This window comes from Haematobia irritans, chromosome 5 (genome assembly GCF_050003625.1).
Source record: "Haematobia irritans isolate KBUSLIRL chromosome 5, ASM5000362v1, whole genome shotgun sequence".
Classification (NCBI taxonomy): domain Eukaryota; kingdom Metazoa; phylum Arthropoda; class Insecta; order Diptera; family Muscidae; genus Haematobia; species Haematobia irritans.
Window position 1 is genome coordinate 75,706,704 of NC_134401.1, and position 23,859 is coordinate 75,730,562.

General features: G+C 32.6%; 2 protein-coding genes and 2 long non-coding RNA genes across 9 annotated transcripts in view; 2 read left to right on the forward strand and 2 right to left on the reverse strand.

The window, feature by feature from the left end:
• The window catches only part of LOC142241600 (protein groucho-like), a 61,864-nt gene extending 56,819 nt beyond the window's left edge, over positions 1-5,045 (forward strand). Inside the window, exons 4-6 of one of the 2 annotated variants that reach the window (XM_075313386.1) lie at positions 3,794-3,925; positions 3,993-4,355; positions 4,418-5,045. The gene's annotated coding sequence lies outside the window, so the exon portion shown is untranslated. Of the gene's footprint in view, positions 1-844; positions 1,764-3,793; positions 3,926-3,992; positions 4,356-4,417 lie in introns of those variants that run through there. The other variant, XM_075313387.1, reaches the window with a different exon arrangement.
• Positions 85-1,617, reverse strand: LOC142241603 (uncharacterized). 3 transcript variants are annotated; one of them, XR_012723723.1, is made up of 5 exons: positions 1,527-1,617; positions 1,250-1,350; positions 1,100-1,171; positions 331-1,039; positions 85-262 (listed from the first exon to the last, which is right to left on the reverse strand). It is a non-coding gene; the product is annotated as an uncharacterized LOC142241603 (long non-coding RNA). The 3 variants fall into 3 exon arrangements; XR_012723722.1 differs by having other exon boundaries at positions 400-1,039; positions 1,436-1,569; XR_012723721.1 differs by having other exon boundaries at positions 1,436-1,569.
• Positions 5,046-6,507: 1,462 nt separating the features above from the next.
• LOC142239142 (uncharacterized) lies at positions 6,508-8,195 on the forward strand. The gene is made up of 3 exons (XR_012722927.1): positions 6,508-6,805; positions 6,861-7,117; positions 7,197-8,195. It is a non-coding gene; the product is annotated as an uncharacterized LOC142239142 (long non-coding RNA).
• A 3,917-nt stretch (positions 8,196-12,112) lies between these two features.
• Positions 12,113-23,859, reverse strand: part of slim (scruin like at the midline) — a 20,352-nt gene continuing 8,605 nt past the window's right edge. For all 3 annotated transcript variants that reach the window (XM_075310791.1, XM_075310792.1, XM_075310790.1), the window contains 2 exons: positions 12,942-13,484; positions 12,113-12,880 (listed from right to left, as the gene is read on the reverse strand). In XM_075310791.1, the coding sequence (XP_075166906.1) occupies positions 12,449-12,880; positions 12,942-13,484 (975 nt within the window). In that variant the 3' untranslated portion in view covers positions 12,113-12,448. The remainder of the gene's footprint in view (positions 12,881-12,941; positions 13,485-23,859) is intronic.

Consider the following 23,859-nt stretch of genomic DNA (forward strand, 5'->3'; position numbering starts at 1 on the left):
CAAAATGACGAATGTATTAGCGCTCCATATGGGCGGAAGCGTACTCACAATGCGCAGCGTAGCCAGTTCCATCAGAAAATTTATCGACCGGCGAAGGCGATGTTAAAGTTGACACAACACAGTCCTCTCGAAACTTGCAGTTAGCGGCTCCTTGAGAAACACATTCAGCGACAATATCTTTTTAACTTTTGATCGATTGGACTTTGTTGTAAATTTAGATTTCTCCCCAGTTTCTAACACGTAGGCGAAAAATTTCATAAAACTAAACCCATACAAACAACACAATGTAAATAAAAGCAATATTTATGTACACAAAGAATGTAAACAAACCTACTAAACGTAAACAAAGATTTTGACAAGATGAATGTCGATATTAGTCACCTGATTGCATGACTTTACCTTTAATTAATATGTCTTGAGTTTACTATGCAAAAGTCCACATTTCACGGATACAATTAAATTCATTGGCGCATAACTCCGGTTCTGGCAGAGATATCTGCCTAAATGTAAATTTAGCGGATAGGTGGAAGTGTTGGCTAAATTTCCAACCGGCTACTTAGTACCTTTACATCGAACACTTTTTGATTTATAGCCAGTTTTGTAAAAAAAACCGGTTCGAAAATTCACATTTATTAACGTAGAACCTAGACCGATAGCCTAGATTTGGGCCATAGTTCATTTGAAAGGTGATACCTTTACCCTTTTAGTGATGTACATATAAAAGTAATCGGTTCAGTAGAACCCGTTTTATTAACGATTATTTCATTTCATTCATTTCACTTTATTTATAATCATAATCAGAAGCTCAAATAAGGCCAAAATTGATTGATTACTTATATTTTAGGCTCGAATAACCGGTTATCCGGTGACGACCGCAAACCGGTTACTTGCTATTTCGACATAAAATTTAATTCCCCAACAAACAAAATTACTGCTTTACAAAGTGGTTGTCAGACCAATACTGGCTTACGGATTCCCGATCTGGTTTGCAATTTCACCAACGGTTGCCAAAGAAATAGAAGTATTCGAGAGGACAATTCTGCGTAAATGCATCAATAGACATTACGAATCCCAACATAAGAAGTATTCAAATACGTACATCTATAACTCTTCAGGAATCGAGCCCTTCTGCAAATTCGCCTTTCGTCTTCAAAAACAGTTTGCCGATAACCTGGAATTCCACGAAAACGTACTATTGAATGAAATACATGAAACCGAAAAATCTATCAGCTGGACTGACTCAGCATACCTCTCACCGATAGGAATTATAAATGCAGTAAACGACAACGACCCAGTCCAATACTCTACTCCACAATTTTACACAAAACATGTACCTGGAACTCACAGAGGCTAAAAAAAAGAAGAAAAAAAAACAAAACAAAACCATATAACTCACAACCATTTTTGATACACGCATACATATGTATATATACACCTTAATATCACAAATCATATTTTATTACGTGCAATTTATATTTATGTAGTTTTTAAGTTGTTTTGTTATTTATTGATTTATTTGACATTACCCATTCATGTCAAGACACATCAGAGGCCGAGAGCAAACCTCGCTATTCTCTCCCTTTATGTTAACCAACATGTTTCTCACTTGAAATGAAATCGCAAGTAGCATACATCTACAAATCATTGTATTAGAATAAGACAAATATAGTTCTATATCTCTCACTATCATTTAGAGTTAAAAACATACCCTGTTATCGAAAAAGAAGAAGACTCAATAAAATATACTTACTTACTTACTTTAATTCTCTATCGACCCAAAAAAAAATTTGAGTGGTATAGCTAAACTAGAGTTGCTCCATTTTAAGAATGATTTTATTATTTTGGCGCTTCATCGTGCCATCCGGATGCTCGCAGAGAAGAAACATGATTGTCACAATCATATTCGAAGAGCAAAATAATATGATAGGAGCCATTTTTGCGGCGACCATGTAACATTTTCATCTGCAACCATGTTGGGTCAGTCAACATGGTTCTAAGAAAAATAAAATTGTCCTCATCTAAAATGTTATTATATTGATAAAAGAATTTTGTTTCTATTAAAAGACAATGGTCACGATCTAAAATGTTATGGTATTCGTCAAAAATGTTTTTCTTTCAGTTAAAAGAACATGGTCACAACCTAAAATGTTTTGATCTTTATGAAAAAAAATCTTGGTCGAAAAAAGGACGCCACTTGAGAAAAGAAAACACAAAATTAACTTTATTTATTTGTTTTTATTTATTTATAAATTAAATCATTGTTTATTTGTATTTATAATGCCGTTCAAGCAAACATAATATATTTTTACACACTCTATTTTGGTTCAATTTCAACAATATGTAATCATTCCATATTTACGTCGTGCCCATCAAATGTACAAACGCAGGCATCATGTAACTGCAAATAAAAATAAATTATTCCATAAGCAAAATGCATAACAAAAATCAGGTAATTTTTTTTCAATTACACTTTCCTTTTTTGTGTTCACATAAAACCACGTGCCACTTCTGAATAAATAAATTAACACAAAACACAATAATTCCGTATTCTCCGTCCATTCCAAGAAACAAGCAACACACGACTGACTCGTAAAATGATAATCGTGTGTACCTGCTCAATGTTTTTATAAAATTATTTTAGCTGCAAACAAAAAAATCAAATCAAATGGTCACGAAAACAATGTACATGGTCTTTATGGTCATGTAATGGTTCTAGACATGTCTATATGTAACCTATAAAAATACTTTTTTCTCTGCAAAAAAGTAAAAAAAAATGAATGGTCAGGTACATGATTTTCCCGACCATGTAATGGTCTCAAATTCTATCATTTAAATAATAATATAAATAAATGCTTATTGCCAACATATAATTTTCTCCGCTCGAAAATTTTTTTTTACAAAGACCAAATACATGGTTTTCGCGACAATTACATACTCTAGATAAGCATTAAATGGATGCGGCAACCATGTCCAAACATGTTTTTTCTGTGCGTCTAGTAGGAATCATGGCTGAATAAGGAGGTTGAATCACGATAACAAAAACAACAAATTTCAATATGTTGTTTACAATTTTAAGAAGTCAAAATCAGCTGATAAAAGAATCGTATGGCATTGGTAAAAGTGGCAATTATTTATTCTTTCAATTGTCCTGAAAAAATAATTCAAATCCAGAGAAAAATAAAGGTTCAAATTTAATTGCGTCACCTATGAGTGATTGTGAAGTGGATAATTCATCCGAGGAACGCCGATATGAGACAAATAAGACTATAATACCCACCAAAGTTAAGAATGAAAGTCAGTCAAATGGATCTTCACCATCTATTAACAAAACCAGTTTATGATGCAGTTTAAAAACTGATGTGCTTGGTATTTTGGGTCTGGAATATGTTATCAAAGATACTCAAGTCATCTTTGAACAATTCTCCAGCTATGAATGCGCGAGTTTGTTTGAGATGCATTTGCTATGCAGTGTCATTTGGAGAGCTGCAATCACCATAAACATATGATTTTGACATCTTAAAATTTCGAAATAAAAAAATTGTAATCATATGGGCCCATGATTTAACCTTCTTGTTCAGCCATGGTAGGAATGTTTCAATCTTCCGTTTAGTACTGGAGGATAAAAACCAATTTGTGAAATTCTTCTATGAAGTCAGCTGTTTTGAGAAACAACCTGTAATTTTATTTTCGTGGAAGCATCCCAACTTTTTTATTTTATTTCTATTAACCTTTAATTTGCCCCATATATTTGAGATCAATTCGTAATAATTTTTACACTTCCATTGTATTTCAGATGGTTGCCATATTGATCGGTTTAATCTTCTTACAACAACCACTAACACAGGTGGGCGTAATGAATATCAATGGAGCTATATTTTTATTCCTCACCAATATGACATTTTAGAACGTGTTCGCTGTCAACAATGTAGGTTTGAAGAGAAAAGAAAAACACAGTTTTAGAACAAAACTTTACTATATGTATCTTCTCACAGGTTTTCACATCGGAGTTACCAGTATTTATGAGGGAAACTCGAAATCGGCTGTATCGCTGCGACACCTACTTTCTGCCATTGTTTTCTGGTTCAAACAACAAAATAGAGGTGTGCACGTGACACGAAATTATCGTGACTCACGAACATTTTCGTGAGTCATGAGTCACGCTGAAGGCAACGGTGTGAGTGTGCGTGATTAACCAACCAAATGTCGTGCGTGATCGTGAGTCACGAAAATAATATCTTCGTGAGTGTACGTGAGTAACGAATTTCGGAAAAACACGCTCACGAAAATAAACCCGCTTACGAATATAAAATGCTTACGAGTTGAATTCATCTATAATTTTAGTGACATCGTAGGTGGTAAGAGTTTTATAACGCACTCGAAAATACCTACCTGACTTTAGTTTTTCTACAAATTGCAGTTGGATGTTCATCTCTGCATTTAAAACAACGAATATGTCCCATACAATATGATTTTGTGTGCCCAAATTGCTGGCAACGATGACATTGGAATAATTCCTTTACTTTGAATGGTGGCTCAATTTTAACAATGGCTCTGTTAAGAGAAGTTATGCTGTAAATACCCTTATTATTTTCTGCAGGCTCTAGATCTAGAAAGAGCTGATTCAATGGGATTTTTGTGACCCTGCTACGAATGTTGCTAACATTTCTGACGTTGTGTCCTCCTTCTTCAATACTTTCTTCGATTTCATCAGGTGATGTCGAGTGATGAAGATTCCTTAGAGGCCAATTTTTAATTCCGATTTAGTTGAAATTTTGATCAGGGAGTAGAATTACCATTGTAGCTATGCGTGCCAAATTTGGTTGACATCGGTTCAGATTTAGATATAGCTCCCATATATACGTTTTTCTGATTTCGACAAAAATGGTCAAAATACCAACATTTTCCTTGTTAAATCGCCACTGCTTAGTCGAAAAGTTTTAAAAATGACTCTAATTTTCCTAAACTTCTAATACATACATATATATCGAGCGATAAATCATAAATAAACTTTTGCGAAGTTTCCTTAAAATTGCTTCAGATTTAAAGGGTGATTCTTTTGAGGTTAGGATTTTCATGCATTAGTATTTGACAGATCACGTGGGATTTCAGACATGGTGTCAAAGAGAAAGATGCTCAGTATGCTTTGACATTTCATCATGAATAGCCGAACGATCTGCCACAACGTCGAATTTTCAGTGAATGGGCCCTAGAAAAGTTGGCAGAAAATCCGCTTTTTTATCGACAAATTTTGTTCAGCGATGAGGCTCATTTCTGGTTGAATGGCTACGTAAATAAGCAAAATTGCCGCATTTGGAGTGAAGAGCAACCAGAAGCCGTTCAAGAACTGCCCATGCATCCCGAAAAATGCACTGTTTGGTGTGGTTTGTACGCTGGTGGAATCATTGGACCGTATTTTTTCAAAGATGCTGTTGGACGCAACGTTACGGTGAATGGCGATCGCTATCGTTCGATGCTAACAAACTTTTTGTTGCCAAAAATGGAAGAACTGAACTTGGTTGACATGTGGTTTCAACAAGATGGCGCTACATGCCACACAGCTCGCGATTCTATGGCCATTTTGAGGGAAAACTTCGGAGAACAATTCATCTCAAGAAATGGACCGGTAAGTTGGCCACCAAGATCATGCGATTTGACGCCTTTAGACTATTTTTTGTGGGGCTACGTCAAGTCTAAAGTCTACAGAAATAAGCCAGCAACTATTCCAGCTTTGGAAGACAACATTTCCGAAGAAATTCGGGCTATTCCGGCCGAAATGCTCGAAAAAGTTGCCCAAAATTGGACTTTCCGAATGGACCACCTAAGACGCAGCCGCGGTCAACATTTAAATGAAATTATCTTCAAAAAGTAAATGTCATGGACCAATCTAACGTTTCAAATAAAGAACCGATGAGATTTTGCAAATTTTATGCGTTTTTTTTTTTAAAAAAGTTATCAAGCTCTTAACAAATCACCCTTTAAATGTTTCCCATATTTTTTTTTACTAACATTTTGTTCCACCCTAGTGCATTAGCCAAAATAATTTTGTAAAAGTCTATCAAATTCTGTCCAAATCGAGTGATATTTAAATGTATGTATTTGGGACAAACCTTTATACCCGTGTAAAAATTGAGAGATCTAATCATGTCTAATAATATCAAAGTATATATAATTATATCTGCTCAGATATGGTTGTAGATATAAATAGATCTACGGAGATATGTTATGTATAGTGCTATATATGATTAGATCTGGTTCAAGATCTCATTATATATGTTGTTATATCTATTTATATCAGTCATATCTGGTAAGATCTAATTATATATCTTCATATATGACATCATATCTAATTATATATACTATATATAGCTCCATATATAATTATATATATCGCATTAAATCATGAACCAGCTGTGTAACACGGATAAAAAATATTTGTATATGTTTGTGTGTAAAAATAATGTGTTTGTTACGAGAATACTAACGTGATATATATGGTTACAAGCACGTATGTTTGGTCGCACATCAAAACAAGTGGTGAACATAACCAAACAATCTTTATATGTTGTGACAGTTTCAAGAAACCCTTTTAAATATCATTTTGAAGTGTCTTCATAAAATGCTTAACTTTCAGACACAACTGTCTTTTTGTTTTTAAAAATGTCACCCCATAACTATCACCATTAGCAACGCCTGTTGTTATTAAATTTGAAAAAAAAAATTATATCAAATATTTGATAATGCGAGTTTCATATTTTTATTTCATTTAAAATCTCATTTTTCGAGGAAGATAAAGGAGTATGAGAAGGTAAGTTTATTGTTTTGTTCCTATTTTTATATATTGAATATTTTCTCTGTTTTAGGAGGATGAATTTGTGGTAGTCCAGGAAAAGATTAAAAGATGACAGCGGAGCAACGTAAAGATTTGTGACCAGGCCATCCGAAGTTGCGATAGAAGGAAGTATTATCCGATTTCAAAAAGAATACAAATTTGGAGATGATTTGGATTGTGAACCGGATACATTCCCGTGCAATTTTTCATAGTATGGTATTTGGAGCTTCGCACAAACCATTCAATGCAGCGCTGGTTTAAATTATTGGGTACGAGAAGCAAATTTTGGTAATTATATGTATTATTTGCAAATATATCTTTAAATATGTTAGACTGATAATTCTTCTGTATATTTTATATTTTTCAGAGTTTTCATTCCGAGTAGCCAAATAAAGGAATTACGAGACTCATTTAAAGAAATGTTTGCAGAGAGCAATGTACAAACGCCTTGGGAAATTTAAATGCCAGAACCCTTGGTGGCTATGTATATATATTTTGTTTTTGCTGTTGTTGTTTTTTTTTTTTAATTCGTAGACTTTTATACCTAGACATATATATAATGTACATATGTTTGATCCAACTTATAATATTAAATACTCTTTTTATTATAAAAACATAAAATAAATCTTTTTTTATTAATTACTGTAATTTCACTAATTTTGGAAATTTGTAGATAAAATTATATATAATTAGATATATTAACATCTAATTATATCAAATTAGATATAATTAGATGTGGGCCAAATTTGAGATCTGGTCAGATCTAATTCCTTTAGAATTAGATCTGATCAGATATTACCATTTTTCGGATCTGTCCAGATCTGCCTACATATACTATCATATCTAATCAGATATGGCAGGAGATCTAATAATATCTGGCCAGATCCACCAATTTTTACACGGGTATGTAGCACCCAACACATTTGACGAATGTGATATGGTATCGAAAATTTAGATCTACAAAGTGGTGCAGGGTATAATACAGTCGGCCCCGCCCGACTTTAGACTTTCCTTACTTGTTTTGTATGATATTTGATTCTTTAACATACCGACCCCTCCACCTAATATGTATAAGTGTACAGTGATATATTTTTGTATGATATTTGATTCTTTTGTTTCACATTAATAGTTTTGTGCATAAATATTCCGCTACACTGAATGCCAAGACACATTTTGGATGGCAAACAAAAGAATCCAAGTCAGTCTTAAGACCAACTTGAATGTATAATAAACGTGAATAAAAAACCTCTAAAGAGTTCTTGTTTTTTTCATCTTATATAACTCGCGTGCCAAGAGAATTTCGTTTCACGCGCACACCTCTAGCTGCGAGCATGCTTATTCCTATCCGACGTGTTGGTCTTTGTAATGTTTTTATCGCACAAGTTGTTGTCTGGATCTAAAGCTTCATACCAGTTTGATCTTATATTTGAAACATTGAAACATTTTGATGTTTGGTGACGAGGGAGATCGGTTTCATTTATGAGACGTAACGACATGCCACCCAACTTCACTCTCAGTGTCTTCAGTCTCGCTATCATCACCCATTGCATGCTTTGTAAAGAGACAGAAGTTGTGTTACAATTTGTTTTAAGTTATGCACTTGTTTACAAAAGAATTTTTAAAATAACAGTTCGTTTTGCATCATACCAAATGCTGCATTTACCATGTTAGTTCCATACATGTTTGTATTTTATTTGTTTTTCGTTTTTATTTTTTAAATGAAAAACATAATTTTCTTAATGAAACAATGTTAAATTTTAGGCAACAACAAAAAATTACATTTTCCTCTTTATGGAAATTTATTGCGTGCACTTAATCTCTTTTTATTTGCATTTTAATGCTATGTCAATACTTGTCGTAAACGCGTTTGGTTCGATAAACGAAAAGTATGAAACTAACACCGTAAATGGTTTGATCTCCTCAGTAGGCAATTTCCTATCGTCCTAAAGTTTATTGTCTTTGACTATAACACACTACACTCGTGGGCAGTTCGAAGAAGACTGAATGGGTAACTGTTGATGTCCAACGGCCGGTAGGTGATTCAATTTCAGTGGCGGAGAGAATATTTTGGGACGAGTGGAGAACAGAATATGAGAATATGTCAAGGGCTGGTAACAGCCCTTTTTCAAAATATTTCCAACCGTAAGGAAAAAACCATGGGTTTAGGTTTAAAACTGGAGGCAATCAAAACAATAAATCGGATTTTAAGTAACAATTGTTCCCGTAACTAAGAGTCATGCCATCGGACTTATGCGATCACGTTGGGTGTTCAGAAACACCAGACCGTATCGATGTCTCCATTCCCAATGCGCTATGTCTAAAAAGTGGATTTTACAGGAAACATGTTCAAAAATTTTTTTTTAATTTCTTTTTTTATTCAAAATAGTGATAATAGAACATGGCCAAAAATGACTTAGGCCAATTTAGACCGAACAAAGCTTTTTGCCCTTTTTGGATTGGAAATTTTTAAAACTTAATCACAGGCTATGTACAATATTAACCATAACTTTTGATAGAAGTGTCCAATAAATTCGAACTTTTGACAGGATGCAATTCACATCAATCCGAATTAAAAACAATGAAATCAAACAAAAAATGCTAAGTCGACTTAACGTACTCTGGGATGAGGACATCGATATAATATTCAATTGTTCCAAGTACAACACTCACTCATAGGCAAAATTTCCCAATAATATCGAAAACAACCATTTGTGCAATTTGTACTCCGGCACTAATTAAACTTATCTTATCATGCGAAAATCACAAAATTGATTAAAATTTTTAATATCACTAAGAAAACACCGTGGTGCAATGGTTAGCATGCCCGCCTTGCATACACAAGGTCGTGGGTTCCATTCCTGCTTCGACCGACACCAAAAAGTTTTTCAGCGGTGGATTATCCCACCTCAGTAATGCTGCCCAGCAAAAACTAGGTAACCACATCTCATTACAATTGGCATTACCAGGAGTAAAGCCGTCATTACACGTTGCATTACATTGCGGTGTGTTATAATGACTTACTTGTAATGACAAAAATAAATATAATGCCTAATAATTTTCGAATTGTTATTCTCAAATTTTTAGGCAGTTGGCTTAATAAAATGGAATTGAAAGGATTGAATACTTCTTAGTACGAATGAACTGAAATATTTTCCTATGCTAAGTGTTATTCGCATGTATGATAAGCTTTCTATAATAAAGGAAGTCAGAGTTATCATTTTATATGAAATTTTACTAAATTTGGTTTTAGTTTTAGTTCGGTTTTTGTTCATTTTTACGAATGCTTTGTTATCAGTGAATAAAATTTTCTTGTTCAGTAGTAAATTCGTATACCCCGCGAAGAAAACAGTATTAGTAAAATGCCATGCCTTATTCTAGCTAATGAACTATTCCTAACTGCTTTCAGTTTAGGATTTTTTTACTGAAGCAAGTAAATTTTATTATTTCACACAATAACACTAGTTTACAAAAAATAAAAAAATCATATACACTTAATGAAAGGCAACTTTTCTTATGTATTTTGATCTGCTGTATTCGAAAAAAATTAATTTTTTTTTAATGGAACGACATTTTTCGGTCGTTTTTCTTCTAATTGATCTTATTACTTACTTTAGAGTATCATCTATACGATCATGAACTTCTCTTCCAGACGTTTTTTCAATGGTTTATACTTTTCTGGCGGAAAAGGTCCTTTGTAAATTTTTTGAAAATTTGGCTTTTCGCATCGAAAATTTTGAACCACTTAACTTATCACAGATCCAATTATACACGATTATTCGTTATTAATTAATAGCTTTCATTTAAGTACCAACGACGATATAATCGGACATTTTCAACTCGAAATATAATTTGTTTAGAGAGAAAAGAGCGAAAAATAAAAATAACAGGATATCTCAAAAACTGTTCCATAAAAAAATTTTTAAACATTTTTTTTTTCGAATTCAGCAGATCAAAATACATAAGAATAGTCGACTCTCATCAAGTGTACATTTTCAGTGTAAACTAGTGTAATTTAACTTAATGCAAATAAAATGGCTAATCTAAATTGATGAATATTTTTTCCTTTAGTTTCGAAGGCACTTTTTTCTGGGTGTAGTGCTCCTATTACAGCATTACTCGCCATATTTTGATCCATTGTAATCGGTGATAGAAATCAATATTTTCGAGATTTGGTTGCCTGAGACAATAAGTGGCTATTTTCCAAGCTTTGGTGTATCTACGAATAAGTGATTACATATTAGGTTATTATATGCTTTAAAAGCACTACTTATTTCATGGCCGAAAGTATGCCTGGGGAGAAGTACTTTCCTCCTAGGACATGCGTATGTAAATGTAATCCGGAGCGATGCCAATTAATAAGTGGTTATTATTTTTTAAAACGGCTTACCTACAAGATTACCGGGTAATGAGAGTTTTTGCTGGGTGGTGACATTTCTGAGGGTTTCAAAGCTTCTATAAGTGGTTTCACTCCAATGTGGAACGCCGTTCGGACTCGGCTATAACAAGGAGGTCCCCTGTCATTGTGCTTAACATGGAATCGGGCAGCACTCAGTGATAAGAGAGAAGTTCACCAATGTGGTATCACAATGGAATGAATAGTCTAAGTGAGCCTGATACATCGGGCTGCCACCTAACCTAACCTAAGAAAACACAACTAAAGCACAACAGTGTTGCCAACAATGATCTCTCTTCTAAGACTAAATTAATTCAATGGTACTTAGAATATTTGTTTATATTGATTATTTATAATAGTATTTAAAATATTTTTATTGTGGAGAAAAATTCGTGCTTCGTATTTTTTTTTCAATTCGAACTTTTCCAACAAGAAAACCCGGAGATTTGAAAGCATACGTACGTTTTTTACATTTGTGCAGAAAAAGTTTTTCTATTTTAGATATATTAAGAAACAAATTTTAAATTTATTAATAATCCTATAGTTTTTACGCTAGGTACAAAAAATAATGTTTAATGTATATTTAAAAACGCGTTCGGAAAATATCTAACATATTTTCGTTAAATATTGAAAATTTTATACGAAAATTCCATTTATACGATAAAAATGTAACTACATTGGCGTATGAAAACTTGACTTAACTTAACCAAATATACGTAATACAGTGGAACAACTCAGAGGTGGACACCCACGGTCGCATAAATTTTGTCCACATTAGTGAGGTGCCCACTTATGAGAGGTTAATTTTAATATAATAATATCGCAAAAGTCTCACTTTTTCCACGTTTGAAAGGTTTCACTGTATTAAATTTTAAATATAAACTAAATCATTTTCTAAAAACTTTATCGTTTTATTCAGGTGAACTGGTTAGCTTTCTTTAGCGTCTCTATGGTATTTCTAAATACATGTTAAAATTAGCAAAAATAAATTCTCTTTATTTTATTTACTTTTATAATCTAGTTTCAAGTATTCCAGAAGCGCAAAAGTAATTAATTAAACATGATTAGAACACGAATACTTGTTGTATTTCAGATATAACATTACATGTGTCTGTCTTCAACGAACATAAATTTTAAAAATATGTTATATTTATAAACAAATGGCATTAGTTCAAAGTAACTTCAAAGAAAAGTATAACAACTCTCTAAAAAATAAGACACGCATTTTATTCGACATGAGAACGCATTCTTTTGGTTACGGTACTTATAAATGATGATGGGGAAGGTTCTTCGGAAGTGTAATTCCGCATTCTTTGGGGTAGAGGTGGCAAACGATTTGCGTAACGATCTGGTATGCCAGCACCTAAAAGCGTAGTCCGATCGAAGCGATCTAAATTACAATTGTAATGGGTTATAGCATCCCAGCAAATATCACTAAGCTTTGGTATTGTCATCCACATTTTGAAGAGATCATTACGACGCCTCATATCTTTTTCACTGTATTCAATTCCACCAAATATATACATACATCCATTGCCAGAATGAGCTGCTGAATGAAAATATAAGGGTCGCGGTAGTGTAGCTGTGTGTATTTTGTACCATTGTTTGGTGCGTAAATTCAATTTCCAAATATCATTAAAGTAAGTTGTAAAGTCTCCCTTTTGATTTTGAAAAGCAGAAAATTATAATAGGAATCATGTGAAAATTCAATTAGCTTACTTGTAAACCGCCTGTTATGAAAGCTTCTATATCACCATTACTAGCTGTATGTTGAACGCACGACAAACATTTTCTTGCCTTCGGATAGCCTGGGTCCTGAGCTGATGTTGCTGTTCGATCGGGTAAGGTGTCAAAATGATCCCAACGATTGGTGTCTAAATTAAAAGCAGGTATACGTTGTAGATCATATACAGTGTGCGATGTTCCGCCTCCAAGCACATAGATGTGATGACCGTCATAAACAACTTCATGTCTATAACGACCCTCGGGATCATCTCGCATTTCTGGACGGCATATGTATACGTTTTCCCACTCTTTTGTAATAAGATTCAAACGAAATACATCACAAGAATAATCGAATCCAGTGGTACCACCAATTGTATATAGGAAATCTTTATGTATAATAATACCGGGACCATATTGTGCTACTGGTAAATCTCCCGTAACTTTCAGAAGCATTACTTTGGGATTTTCCCCTGTTGTGTAGACATAACAATCATTGGAGCATGTCTCACCAAACGGATAGCCAGTACCACCATGCGACTGAAAAGAAAACAAGATTTTATTTATAGATTTATTTTAAAGGTTGCAACTTATGTATATTATATCGATGTCCTCATTCCAGAGTACGCTATATCGACTTAGCATTTTTTGATGGAGTTCGCTGTTTTTTATTCGGATTGATGTGAATTGCATCAATCCGTCAAAAGTTCGAATTTATTGGACACTTCTACCAAAAATTATGGTTAATAATGTACGTATTTAGCCTGTGACTAAAGTTATAAAAATTTCATTTTTTTTCATTTCATTTCATTTATTATCGTACAAAGTGATACAAAAGTCAATAAATAGACCTAAAATCCCGCATCACACAAAATTTTAATAAAATATAAACTTCAACAATGGTATAAAAAAAAAATTAGATAAAATCTTTAAGACAATGGTGTAGTAAATAGAAATAATAATAAAAAATATTTATAAATAGTAAGTATACTAAATGTTAAATATATATTAAGATATAGTAGATATCTCCTACTAAGCGTTGAAAAATGACTCCCCAGCCAAAGGACTTGCAAATGTGTATTTAGAGTTGTGAAACACCCGTTGATAATGCGTTAACAATGATTATATTCCAATCCAAAAAGGGCAAAAAGCTTTGTTCGGACTAAATTGGTCTAAGTCAATTTTTTTCCATGTTCTATTATCACTATTTTGAATTCGTACATACTGAAAAAAACTACAATAGGTTAGGTTAGTTTAGGTGAATTTATATCTTCCCAGAAAAAACTAGGTAACCACATCTCATTACGATTTGCATTACCAGGAGTTAAACTGTCATTACACATTGCATTATATTGCGGTGAGTTTTAATGACTAACTTATAATGACAATTATAAGTACTTCTAGATACTTTTAGAATTCTTATTGTCAAAATGTAATGCAGTTTGTTGTTAATGGCTTAATAAATGTAATAAATGATGGTATCATTAGGTATAATTATTCACATAATTGCGCATTTACTTCAAAAATCAAAAAGAATATAACGGTAATTCTGAAAAATTTTCAGTTAACGAACATTCTTCACAAATATTTCATAATAATTGTGTTTTAAATTAATGACATTACCATATTATGTTTTAAACAAGTGCTTTATTATACCTCATTCATATTACACTTCCAGTATCCACTTTAACTAGATTTTAACTGTAATTTGCCTTATAAAAAAGGAATTCAAAGTCCACTTTCGAACCTTGTGAATGGATTATTAGGTATATTATATCGAATTCCATTCCCCTAACAACCTATACAGATTTAATGAAATTTCACGAAAATTTTTCCAATTAAAATCTTAATTGTGTTTTAAAAAATATTCAATTAAAAATGTAATTGATTCAACAAATTATTTAATTGAAACAAAAATCAATCACAAAAATTAATAGTATCAATTAATTTTTTAATTGATACTATCATTCCTGTGATTGAAGACATTTCAATTAAAAAATTAATTGGATCAAATAATTTCGTGTTTGAATCATAATTTTTTTGTGTTCTTCTGTAGAAAAGATCTGGAATATGTTTAATATTTATGTGATAGACGGCAAAGTCTAAAAATGAGTTATTTTTAGACTTTGCCAAAACCACCTAGCCACCTAACCTAGCCTTCAAACTTTGGTATATCTACAAATAGGTGATTACATATTAGGTGATTATATGCTTTAAAAGCACTACTTATTTCACGGCGGAAGGTAAACCTGAGGTGAAGGACTTTCCTCCTAGAACATGCGTGTGTAAATGTAATCCGGAGCGATGCCAATTAATAAGTGGTTATTAATTTTTAAATAGACTTACGTGCAAGATTACCGGGTAATGAGAATTTTTGCTGGGATTATATGGTTATTGAGAAAGTCAAAAAAAAAAAACTTTGAACTGGTTTCCTTTAAAATTCACTTTTTAGACTTAGCGTACTTTGGAATGGAGACATCGATATGGCGTTCTCACCCAGCATGTTTTGGAGTTTGAAATGCTTTCCCTTTATAAGCATTTCAATACGAGTCGTTTTCCCCATACAAAAAATCAAGTTCAAAACATATGTAAGTTTTCCTCCAAAACACATCAATTTTTTAATGTAAACGCCCCTAATTTGACTGAACATACTCTTTTAAAAATATATGTCAATATTAAAATAAATTTCATGAAAAAAAAAACGAATAAACAAAGTCTTTGAAAAACATAGAGATGTGAAAATAACTTAAAACATGTTTTCAATTTTGTGATCGCGATATTTATTTGAAGACACGGTGAGTATATTTCAATTTAGAGTTTCCATGGCAACCGTCAAACTAAAACATCTCAACTCGATGTGGACAGTGAACTGTTTTAGAAAAACGAATGAGGAAAACGAGCCAGTGGGAGCATAGCATTATAAAAAGATACCATAGGTTACAGAGGCCATCAGCTAACAAACATAAATTCTGTGGATGTATGACAAAACCCATAAGTCTAAAAACTCAATTTTACAGGAGGAGAAATAAACCTTTAAGGGGTCACAAAAACTTCTGTAGAATAGATCTGGAATATGTTTAAAATTTATGTGATAGACGTTTTCGATAACTTATTTTTAGACTTTGCCAAAACCACCTAGCACCCCCCGATTCAGAGAAAATTTGGAATTACCGACTTATGTTGTTTTGTAATATGATATTTTATTTTAAAAAATAACATCTTTATTTATGGAGTTTTGTTCGCATTGAATCCTGATCATATTCTGACTAAAAAATGACACAACTGAAGTTAAATAAACGTTTATTTTTATTTGTTTTTTTTTTTTCGACAAAACACCCTGACTCGAATTATGTTGTTTCGTAAAAGAAAAATTGGTCAATTACGCAAACTTTAAGTGGACTTATGTTGTTTTGTCGAAATTATCATACAAGTATTTCGATTTTATTTTACAACATATGATGAGATATGTTGTTTTGTCAAAATTAAACTTAAAAAATTCGCGACTTATGTTGTTTTCATCATTCTCTATTTACTTTTTTATTAATATTTTCTTCATTATCAGTTTTCAGCAGTCACATGAAGGCTATATTTAGTATATTCATTTGCATGTTTTATAGAAATACGCGGGATAGGTTTTTTAATAGCGAATAAAATACGGGGTTTCAAAGTCTGAAAATGAAATTAAAATATTTTTTTCAAGCAAACAATTCAACGCCTGGGGGCTAATCACGGCATTCGATATCGAATTCATAATCGTATCGAGAAAATTGCCGATACCATTAAAAGTTTGGATCACAGCATTCGATCGAAATTTGATGCAATTTCTCTAGCACTGCCAACAGCAAATACGAAGCAGAACAAAATGAAATGACAAAATTGAGTTAGCGGCACAAAATAGAATGTAGAAAAACACATATGTTTTTGAAGATTTCAAAGTAAAAAGTAAATTGTATGGCATTATATCTCACTCTTATCTCTTTTTACATTCCTCCGAATTCCTTCCTAATTGGAGGATGAGATGAATATAAAATAATTCGTCGACAAATAAGGAATAAAAGTGCACATTGTTATTGGTGTACGTGCATGGGTTTGAATTGGTGTGCACTGTTAAAAAGTCACCTTTTTGCAGCCTTACGTTCCTGGGTGGAGGTTGTCTATCCACAAGATGGTGATTCGGATGACATCTTCGATGGCAACCCAAGAGGTTCTGCTTTGACAACATGTAATTGTGTCGACGCACTGGGATGAGCTTGGTCTCCGCATAAAGGTGATCCAGGGGTGTACTGCGGAGACATCGACGACAGGTTGAAGTTAAAATGTTGTTATCTTTGTTGGTGGAGAAACATGGTATGATGTATTCTGTGCTGAGATGTCTGTGCTGAGTCATTGTTGTTTCTCAGTTTAAGTTTATTACCAGCGATGTAAACGTGTCTTACAAAGTTTTTTTAGATACAGGGTAGAAGTAATTGAAAAGGTAGCCTATACATACTACTACTTTTAGTACGAGTAAAGTAATGAAACACAACTAATATGATTTTACATTTTACTGAGCCCTTGAAATTCACCAGATGGCCTCGGACTGTCTTATAACGTACTTGTACCATGAGTAGATATAGCAGAAATTTGGCTAAAACTACAAAAACTCTGCTGAAAAGGGAATACGGTAAGTGTTTGGTAGAATGGGAAGCGTATTGTTATTAGACATATTTTCACTAACTGGCAATATGATACAATATATAGAAGCTAATTTTGCTCTGAGACCAAGTATTTAACAACGGTGGTATATTTTTCTTTATATAAAATTTATCCTGTGACAAATCGATGTATTTAAAATATGTATCACCTAACCGACGAATAAGGTCGTGGTTTTCAGAGTTTATACGAAATTCGAAGTAGCTCCAAGTTTCGCAGGTCTTGCCGGTACTTTGAACGAAATGTTTTCCTTGTCCAAAAGTCGCCAAAGACTTTTTGTCAGTGTCCTTAAGTAGTTCAACTTAAAAATGGGTATCTTTAGCACTTTGATAGTTTTTTAACAAAAAATACAATAAAAAATATCGTATTGATAGGATCAAAACATTATTAAACGCGCGATAAAAACAAATCTGCTATTTATATAGTAGGTTTGTTTGTGTAATTTTCTAATGAAAGTTAATTCAGTATAAACTTGCAAGACAGTAAGAATGGAATTTACTCTCTTGGGTAAAATTAGCAAAAATGTACATGTACACGTTCACGAATTTATCATTAATTCAACGGATTTAAACCAAATAAAACGAAACATATTAAGATTTCCTAATATGACTTATATATTGTTGCAGTCTCACAGAAGTAGAATTAAAATGAATACAATTAAATTAATATGTATTTTAAGTGAAATAAAGCTTTTAAGTTCGTAAAATTCAATGAAAAATGTGACGATACAAAAAATTTACCTTTTTCCTAGCTATTTTTTTTTTTTGTTAGCTTTTTTAGCTTTTTATACCCACACTGTGCCACAGGGTATTATAAGTTAGTGCATATGTTTGCAACACCCAGAAGGAGACGAGATAGACACATGGTGCCTTTGGCAAAAATGCTCAGGGTGGGCTCCTGTGTCGATATAGCCATGTCCGTCTGTCCGTGAACACATTTTTGTAATCAAAGTCTAGGTCGCAGTTTTGGTCCAATCGACTTCAAATTTGGCACAAGTATGTGTTTTGGCTCAGAATTGACCTATTGATTTTGGAAGAAATCGGTTCAGATTTAGATATAGCTCCCATATATATCATTCGCCCGATATGGACTAATACGGTCCCAGAAGCCAGAGCTTTACCCCAATTTGGTTGAAATTTTGCACTAGGAGTACAATTAGTAGTGTAGTCAAGTGTGCCAAATTTTATTGAAATCGGTTCAGATTTAGAAATAGCTCCCATATATGTCGTTCGCCCGATTTACACTCATATGACCACAGTGGCCAATCTTTTACTCCGATTTAATTGAAATTTTGCACAGGGAGTAGAATTAGCATTGTAGCTATGCTTGCCAAATTTGGTTGAAATCGGTTCAGATTTCGATATAGCTCCCATTTATAACTTTCGCCCGATTTACACTCATATGACCACAGAGGCCAATTTTTTGCTCCGATTTAGTTGAAATTTTGCACAGAGAGTAGAATTAGCATTGTAGCTATGCGTGCCAAATTTGGTTGAAATCGGTTCAGATTTAGATATATCTCCCATATATAGCTTTCGCCCGATTTACACTCATATGACCACAGAGGCCAATTTTTAACTCCGATTTAGTTGAAATTTTGCGCAGGGAGTAGAATTAGCATTGTAGCTATGCGTGCCAAATTTGGTTGAAATCGGTTCAGATTTAGATATAGCTCCCATATATATGTTTTTCTGATTTCGACAAAAATGGTCAAAATACCAACATTTTCCTTGTAAAATCGCCACTGCTTAGTCGAAAAGTTTGTAAAAATGACTCTAATTTTCCTAAACTTCTAATACATATATATCGAGCGATAAATTATAAATAAACTTTTGCGAAGTTTCCTTAAAATCGCTTCAGATTTTAATGTTTCCCATATTTTTTACTAACATTGTGTTCCACCATAGTGCATTAGCCGACGTAAATTTTGAGTCTAAAGATTTTGTAGAAGTCTATCAAATTCTGTCCAGATCGAGTGATATTTATGTATTTGGGACAAACCTTTATATATAGCCCCCAACACATTTGACGGATGTGATATGGTATCGAAATTTTAGATCTACAAAGTGGTGCAGGGAATAATATAGTCGGCGCCGCCCGACTTCAGACTTTCCTTACTTGTTTTTAGCTATTTTTTGGGGCAAATCTAGCGGTTTTTGGTGAAACAATTCTGGCAACGCTGAATATGGGCCACGTATAAAGTTTTACTTTTACCATTACTTAAATCGAAACAAACAAAAATTACAAAACAATTGGCATGTCACCAAAATAAATGACGACAATTTGGTTCTATCGAATATATCATAAAATTACTTGTTAATAAAAAAAAAATGCGTGAATAAAGTATCTGCAAAATATTCTTCCTCATATTCTAATCAGGTCTATTATTTGAATAATTTCCATACATTTGTTGACGAGCAATATAGTAATTTGGCTACTTTTGCAAATTTCTCATTAGAAAAAAATCGTGAGACTTATAAATTTGTCGTACATATAGAAATTCAATAAAAAGAGTTCACAATACAAGAAAAAGGAACGAGAAAAAATAGTACTAATGCCAATTTCTTCTCTTGTTTGTTGTAATTTTTCCGAATAGGAAATCCCCTTCTTATATCTCATTAATTCTATGTATACAGAGAATATTTCATTGCACAGAAATTTTCACTGTACATAAATTTATTAAAAGGATTTCAAAATACAAGAAAAATGGAACGAGAAATCCGAGTTTTTTAAATCAATTTGTTATACAGAGTGTCTCAATTTATAGAAGCAGTAAGCGAAGTTCAGCTGTATTTGTATGTGTGAAATTTCGGAAAACCACCAAAATGTATAAATAATTACAGGCAATTAACTTAGAAATTTGAGAATACATACTTACACCACGTTTGGAGAATACTTCATACAAAAATTGTATTCAGGTCTTTCAGAGATGTCATATTGTTAATGTATTATAGTTTGTATTATATGGAGGGATACAAATGTTGCGCTAATGGACTAGAGCTATAAAACTATAAAAATACCGGCGATCCCAAATTCTAGAATAGGTAATACTAAAGTTGAAAAACTTTAATTTATTTTATTGTCTAAAGACTTATTCCTTATTATTATTTAAATTTTTTTTCTAAAATTGACGGCTTTGCACGAAATGGATTTCCTTTTCTTCTATTCTGTAGCAATTTTTTGTTCATACAATAGATACCGGGAAACTCAAGGCTAAAACCTACGAATCAAATACAGAACGTAAAAATATTCTGTTTGTGTTCTAATTGCAATCGTTTTCATCGGGATGTCTGTGAAAAAATCTTAGGCTTTATGTTTTGCTTTGCATATCACCACGGAGTCTAAAAGGATGTTCAGCAAAGCTGCATCAACCATTTCTAACATGATTTATTTGAAATCAAATAATGTCAACATTGTTTCAACGAATCTAAATGGACCTTAGTAATTAGCATTTTAATTAGCTTTTTTCGTTGTTTTTTATTCGTTTTAAATAAGCTCAATTAAAATGTGAGTTCGAAATGCATAAGATAAATGGAAAAAATTCGATAGCATCGATACTATCGATTGTTTGTTTTAAAACTATCGAATGATGCGACTATCGATAGTTTTACGGCTCTATATTATACGAAGTATGGAAGAGATGGGTGACAGGAGGATATCCTTCGGAACCCTGAATATGTATACGAACGGATAAAAGATAGCGGCATTTATTGCAGTGAACTAGGAATACGAGAGTCTTACACGCTGGATAGTAATTGCAATATTTTTCAGGCGGATATTTCTGCGATCACAAAAGCTGCAGAGTCGCTGTTGATGAGGCCGTTATTCAGAAGCAATATCAGCTTCTTCATCGACAATCAAGCAGCTATAAAAGCCTTATGCAGCGCTGTCGTAGAGAACTGAAAGTTCTCACTGAACATCATTGAGTTTAACATGGAATCGGGCAGCAATCAGTGATAAGAGAGAAGTTTACCACTGTAGTATCACAATGGACTCAATAGTTTAAGTGAGCCTGATACATCGGGCTGCCACCTAACCTAACCTAACCTAACCAGCATAATAAATGTGAACCAATAAGGACTCACTTTAGTACAACGAGTCGGGATCAATTGCATATATTTTTATGAATGTATATTTCTTTATAACATAGTTTCAGACACGGATACAATTTTCAATAGCAAATCGAAATAAGGTCGCAACTTCAAGATACTCAATAAATAAAATTGGCGGATTTATTAACCCTTTCACTACCGATGTCCACCTAGAAGAACATTCGAAAACGACACCAAACTCCATTTTCCCACTTAGTTTCGATTTATTTCTTGATGTTATTTTAAAGTAAAGACTTTATTATATTTCATGTTAGCCTGATACCGATACAGGCAATTGACGTCCAAATGCATTATATCTAATTATACAATTATATGCATTATATCTAATTGTACAATTATACAAAGACTTTAATCTAAATAAGCTATAAATATTTTCCATATTAGTGATCACTAAAATTAATTTTTATAAACATCTTTAAAAATAAACAAAAAATACGAAATTTTGTGCATTTTTCTACTGTATGCCTCTAATAAATGGACAATTATACAAAAACTATAGTTGATATTTTTTTGAGCTCTTTTATGTTTTTTTTTCTCACACTTCGAAATATATTATAGACCAAACAGCGCTTATTTTCGTCAGGCCATTTAGTTACAATTCAAAAATCAAATTTTCAGAGCAAACTCATATAGCTCTTGAAGTAATTGAGGTAGGTTCTCAAAATGGCAATTTTTGTTCTACATGATGTTAGTACAAGTAAACCCAGAAGAAAAATTTAAATTTTCAACATTAGGTTTATTTCGGTAGTGAAAGGGTTAATAATATTAATAATATTAATTGGCCAGCTAGGCCGTGAAAGCTGTGAAAAAGTGCGAAATCGAATTATTACAATAGTTTTCTAACTTATATAACGTTTGCTTTATCAAAACATGAACCGTGGTGTGGACCAATTGCATTACGTTATTGAAGGTTGCGTGGTTACTACATACTGCCAGACGGCATACCAAGATCGTCTTATCATGTTGATTAATGATCTTATATAGTTATAAAAAATGAGAACAAAATTTTATTTAAAAAACTGCAGTGCACTCGCAGTAACGTGAACTAATTAAAACCAAGACAGTTCATGTTAGCGAACTTCAGCGAATTTCATAACAAAACATAGCCATATTCGGGAGTTTTACACGTTCTAGCGTGATAGTCTTTTATTTTTGCTATTAGTAATATTAAAAACTTAATTTAATTTCATGAAAAAATTAAAAAAAAGAGATCGGAAAAACATCAGTGGGTATAGAATTATAAATCAATTTAAATTAATAATTAAAATTCACGAAAAATGTCAAACTAGATCACTAAAAATTCCGTAAGTGTATTTGAAATTGTATTTGGCATTGTGAATCTGCCTTTAATGTCAAATTTCATGTTTTCAGCGTTACGGAGTAGGTAATGTAAGAAAAAAGCGCGGTGTTCACGTTACCGCGAGTGCACTGTATGTACTAATTATAAAAAAATAATAATGCCATTTCACTCTGTTAAATAGTTAACCCTAGCTTTGGCACTATATACAAATGTAAATATTTCATTTTTTGAAACTCTTGCCATTCCAACAATATTTATCCGATTTTTATACGCTTTGACTAATTTTTCGTGCTCTTTCATGATATTTTCATACTTATTTTTTACAATATAGCAGTTTTTCAACAAATTTTTGTATTTTTCTTCAAAATCTGCCACTATTTACAAATGTAAATATATATGGTTTACGATACGTTTAGTTGATTTTTTAGAATTATTTCATATGAAAATAATACAAATAAAAGAAGAGGAAATAAAAACTCAAAAATTTTATATTTTGGGCAACTATAGCATTTCTTTTGCTCTCAGCTGTGCTCCACACAGAATAGTTTTTTACATTGCCCACATATTTTCCTTGTAGGACGTTTCCTTTTTTTCTCCCATATAGCAAGAGGTTTTTACTTTTGAATATGCTCTGTCACCTCATCAGGCATAAAAGAAATAGTCAATAATTGTATGATTCACCGATAATGAGGATACAATGCTTAATTTTGTTTTTGTAATTCGTCTAGTGCCGTTAAAACGAGATTCACGAAAAATATTAAGTTTTCGCATATATATGGGAGCTACGAGGGCGGTTCGGAAACTTCTTAGC